The 5,494-nt window shown below is 36.5% G+C and overlaps 1 protein-coding gene across 1 annotated transcript; it reads left to right on the forward strand.

The window, feature by feature from the left end:
* Positions 1-2,878: 2,878 nt before the first annotated feature.
* LOC150052580 (olfactory receptor 5B2-like) lies at positions 2,879-3,841 on the forward strand. Its single transcript, XM_090349158.1, has one exon. It carries the CDS (start codon positions 2,879-2,881, stop codon positions 3,839-3,841), a length of 963 nt encoding a protein of 320 aa, XP_090205284.1.
* The last annotated feature ends 1,653 nt before the right edge of the window (positions 3,842-5,494 follow it).

Below are 5,494 nucleotides of genomic sequence, written 5' to 3' on the forward strand. Positions count from 1 at the left end.
AACTGTTGGATTTCTGTTCTTATCTCTTCGATGACCCATTGGTGATTCAACAATGTGTTGTTCAGTCTCCATGAGTTACAGGGTTTTCGTTGGTGAAGATGTGTGTTCAGTTCCAATTTGATGCCTTTGTTCCCTGCCCCTCTTTTTGTTTTATTTTTTGTTATCATCTTTTAGTAGTTGCCTAAAGGAGTTGCCATTTAAGAGAGAAGTTCAAGAATACAATGTATTGCAATCAATGTGACCCATTTCAACTCCTCATCCCTCCATCCCCTCCCACATTTTCCTTCATTCTTCTTAATTTTGTAGGATATACATTTGATTCTTTTCTCCTCACTCAGTTACCTCTTCCCCTTGGCCACACCCTCTCCCTCTCAAGTATTACTTCCTGTTGTTTTCTTTTGTTGAACATGAAAAAAATCCTAGCAGTAAAAATATAACAAATCTGTCTATTTAAACAAATAAGTGAGTCTCATATATGCATTGTGATAGGGGAAATAAGTGAGGTTCACCAGCAAAATATGTTTTTTCCATGAGGTAATAATGCAGAACATTTGAATAGCACCAAACATGATACTATTTTAGGGAGACGAGATTCTTCTCTATTTTGAATATTGATATTGGATACATTTATTCAAACTCAAAAATGTACCCAAAAATACTTGACCTTTACTGTACTTGACTTAAACCTCAACTAAAATAGTAAATGACCAAAAAATACAGATACATCAGTGTGCTGGCTCAGCAAATGAAGTAAATCCCCAAAGGCTATTTAATTGCTTTTTTTTTAAGCCTGTGGGAGGCTCCATAGGGAGAACAATCTCTTGAGACCATCGTGTCACTACAGTTTTCTCTTGGGTCTGGTTTATTGCCTTTGGTCCTAGCATGCTTTTAGTGTTTGGCATGGGTTTAGCAGAGACAGCCTGTGCTCACTTGACAATGCCAACATGCTCACTCTTCAGAAATAGACTAGCTGTTAGTACAAAATGACCTTCTCCACACTGAAAAACCTCTCTGAATTGAAAGCTCTCAACAGGAAAAATACACCAAGTAAAGTTATACTCACACGCACATATATATCTATACATACATATGCACATATAATATTATATGCATTTTTAAAATTGTAATGCAGTTATAGTCGGTGACTGGGCTGATCAACAGACTTCATTTGTTTCACACAGTCATAATTCTGTAAAGTACACAGACATGGTTGTGATATGAATAGAGAAATTGAATTTAGAATAAGGTAAGTGATAATTACGAAAACATTTCTTTTTTTTATCAGTTCCTGAAAAAGAGTCTATGTTCAGGAGAACTGACACATTCTCCGCTGGAAGAATTTCAGGTGACTGAAAAGTCAGGACTTCCAGTACAATTTTTCCAGGAGCAAGGTAAACTTTTAGATACCTTACTTTTAAATGAGAACTATATATATGAATATAATAGGTAGGTTAATAATATTGCTTAGATGAGCTCATGAGCAGTTTGCTTGGAAATAGGATGGACTCCCACTAGCAAAAACTCCCCATGAGTATAAATAAAGTGTTATTTGTGAAAAAGTTGGCCACATTTTTAACATAGACAGGGAAGGTCAGTTGATGTTTGATTTAGTAAATGGAAACAACTTGAGTCCATGTCCGGAGACTTTAGAAATGTCTTTTGGAAATTATTTATTGCAGTACTCTTACTGCATAACCACATCACTTTGTTACATGTATAGAAAATCTACAAAGTAGTAGTTTCAGAACACATATTGTAAAATCATCCTTCCTTTATGGATACTGGGATTACTTCATATTCAACACAATTTGGGGAAATAATCTAACTTCTTAAATTAACTTTCTTTCTCTCTTGCTTGCTTGCTTGTTTTCTTTCTTGCTTGCTTGCTTTCTTGATTTCTGCCAGTCCTGGCACTTGAACTTAAATCGTGGGCACTGGCCTTGGGCTTTCTCAAGGCTAGTACTCTACCACTTGAGCCACAGCACCACTTCTGGCTTTTTCTGTGTCTGTGGTACCAAGGAATTGCACCCAGGGCTTCGTGTAGTCTAGGAGAGCACTCTACCACTAGGCCATACTCGTGGACCCTAAAATTAACTTTTTATCCTAAAAAATAGGGCAGCATGACTCAAATTTATGCTAAGGAAGATGAATATATGAAAACTGCAGTTTAAAAGTTGTTTATGTGAAACATAGCACATGCTATAAGTTGTTTTCAGTTAAATCATCATCTTTGTTAGAAATTTGCAAACCCAAATGTCTGTAGGGAGATAAGGTGATACAAATTTGTAAAATAGCAAAAAGGAGTATTTACATATGTCTCTCACTCTCCTTGCATACAAAGCACTGATTTTTAATATCATAGTTCCCATAAATATATATGAATTGAGTTAAATTAAATTCTATTAAATTTCTTAAGGTCATGGGTATTGGAAAATCCTTCCTTGTGAGATAAAACCCAGATCGTTTCTATACATCAGTCCAATGCACTTAAATTTCTGTAGATTTCTTCAAGAAGACAACACATGAACATCTTACATTTGTATTTATAAAAAGCTCACAATCACCTCAGATGGTATGATTTGGAAAGTATTTATCACAAATGTGTGATATATGATCACAGACAAATATAACCATCTTTTCTCAGTTTCTTTATTCATATAGTAGTGCATCTGCTGATTGATCTCTAAGGTGGTTTGTTGTTTCCACAATCTGAATCTATCAAAGTGATTTTTCCCCTCCTTACTGCTTTGATAAAAATTTTTTGCTTTAGATCACAGGAATATAAATGTAATAATACTGAGTTTACATACTTGAGTTAAACTTCTTTTCCATGCTAAGAATACTCCTTTCTTATTGTTGCAGGGAGTTTGTAATTCCCATGATGAACCACTCAGAGGCGGGGGGTTTCATCCTGGAGGGTGTGAGTCACAGCCCAGAACTTCAGATTCCACTGCTCATCGTGTTCACCATTATATACATCCTCACTGCTTTGGGAAACCTGGGCATGATCTTGCTAATTGTCTTCAGCTCTCATCTCCACACTCCTATGTATTTTTTCCTCAGTAACCTTTCTATGGTGGACTTTGGGTACTCGTCAACGACCACTCCCAAAGTGATAGCTGGTTTCCTTATAAAAGAAAATGTAATATCCTACCATGCATGTGCTTCTCAAATGTTCTTTTTTCTAGTCTTTGGTTCCATGGAAAATATCATTCTGGCCTTAATGGCTTATGACCGCTATGCCGCAGTGTGTAAGCCTTTACATTATACCACCACCATGACCGAAAGTGTGTGTGTGTATCTGGTCCTAGGCTCCTACATCTATGCTCTTGTAAACTCTTCTGTTCTCATTGTGAACACATTCACTCTCTCCTTCTGTGGGCCCAACGTGGTCCATCACTTTTTCTGTGATATCCCAGCAGTCATGGTTCTCTCTTGCTCTGACAAACATGTGAATGAGATGGTTATGATTTTCATTTCAAGCTTCAATGTCTTCTGTGCTCTTTGTGTGGTACTGATTTCCTACCTCTTCATATTTGTTTCCATCTTCAAAATGCACTCCAGTAAGGGGTACCAAAGGGCTTTGTCCACCTGTACTTCTCACCTTACTGCAGTTTCCATATTTTATGGGACAGTCATTTTCATGTACCTCCAGCCTAGTGCCAGTCACTCTATGGACACAGACAAAATCGCATCTATTTTCTACGCAATGGTCATTCCCATGCTGAACCCTGTGGTCTACAGCCTGAGGAACAAGGAGGTCAAGAGTGCCCTCAGAAAGGTACTTGAGAAAATCAAATCATCTCAGGGTTTTAACACATTTGGATGCACCACAAGCTAATTTTCAATTTCAATTCTAAACTGCATTTTCATGTAATAGCCACAGTCACGTCTGAAATGATATCCTATCCCTTACAAAATCTATAGTTCAGTACAAAAAACACTGATCTAGAAATATACCACAATGAGAATTATTCTGAAGATATATGATTTCTTGTTTTCTTTGTAAACTGTTTACCTTTTTAAAAGTATAGTGCATATATTTATTTTTCATTTTGAAGTCATCATGCATTTATAATATGAATATATTTCATTCTGATACTTCCATAGAAGCACACAGAGTGCCTGGAACAAAACTATCTGTCCTTCAGATTCACATTCCTCAACTTTATCTCCTCCTTTTTGTCAAATAGCACCTGCTGTGTTATCTCAGACTGCATTTTTATATGTATTTGGATGTAAACTCTAATGCACTACAGTCATTATATCCTTTGTTGGAGGGAGCCAAAAGCATACATTGGAGAAAATGGCAGACTCATCAACAATAATACCTTCAGTAAGATTAAAATTTAAATTTTTATTTAAGATTTTTTATTGTAATTAATAGAAGGGTTACATGATATTTGCCAGATAGAAAGTGCATTAATTCACATACATTGATACCCTTTCACATGTCTTGGTCCCCATTTCCCTCACCCCCACTACCACCCGTCATCTTGTTTTCCCCACTTCCCTATCCAATTTCAAATAACCAAATACAAATATACCCGATATATTAGATAACAAAGTGAGATGCTGTAGCAGTATGGGATAACCAAGGGACAGCAAAAGAGATGAGAGATAACATAGTACCTTAAGGACAACAATCACTTATTATATGGCTTTTGTTTCTATATCCTAGAGGTCCTTTCAAATAGCATCATACTATATGGCCTTATGTATCTTGGTTTTGGTCTATTGCAAATCTCTGCTAGGAGAGCCCAATTTTTCTACTGATTATGACAAATGAGGGAAACCATTGAGCCTAAGTTCCTTTGAGTCTGGCTTACTTCACTTAATATGATTTTTTCTAAGTCTTTCCATTTCCTAACAAATGGGGCGATGTCATTCTTTCTGACAGCAGCATAGAATTCCATTGTGTACAAATACCACATCTTGTTTATCCACTCATCAACTGAGGGACATCTAGGTTGGTTCCATATCTTTGCTATGGTGAATATTGCTGCAATGAACATTGTTGTGCTAGTGGATTTAGTATGTCCTTGTTTCTGGATGATTGTGTAAATGCCAAGTAGTGGAATTGCTCGGTCATAGGGGAGCTCTATGTTTAGTCTTTTGAGGAACTGCCATACTGTTTTCCCTAGTGGTTGATATTTTTAACTAATATGAGTTTATGTGTATATGAATTAGTAGAATTCTGTCTGATACTGATACTTATTACTAATGCTTAATTGTGGGTGATATTAATAAATATATTCATGCCTTCATTAAATCTAGACTTTCTTTTTTAAATCTACTCCATCTTCTTTCAAATGTGAAATTATCACTATTTTAACTGGCAGGACAACTTTTCTTTGAACATCCGAATGTAACAGAGAGAATGTCGCATGTGCCATTCTGTGTCTACCGTATTTGACTTGAGGTTAGGTGCCGGGGCCAGCCAGCAGCAAACCAGGGATCGCAGATTGGGATTCCTGAAATAGGGGCAAGGACT

This window comes from Megascapheus bottae, chromosome 16 (genome assembly GCF_031878675.1).
Source record: "Megascapheus bottae isolate mThoBot1 chromosome 16, mThoBot2.hap1, whole genome shotgun sequence".
Taxonomy (NCBI): Eukaryota; Metazoa; Chordata; class Mammalia; order Rodentia; family Geomyidae; genus Megascapheus; species Megascapheus bottae.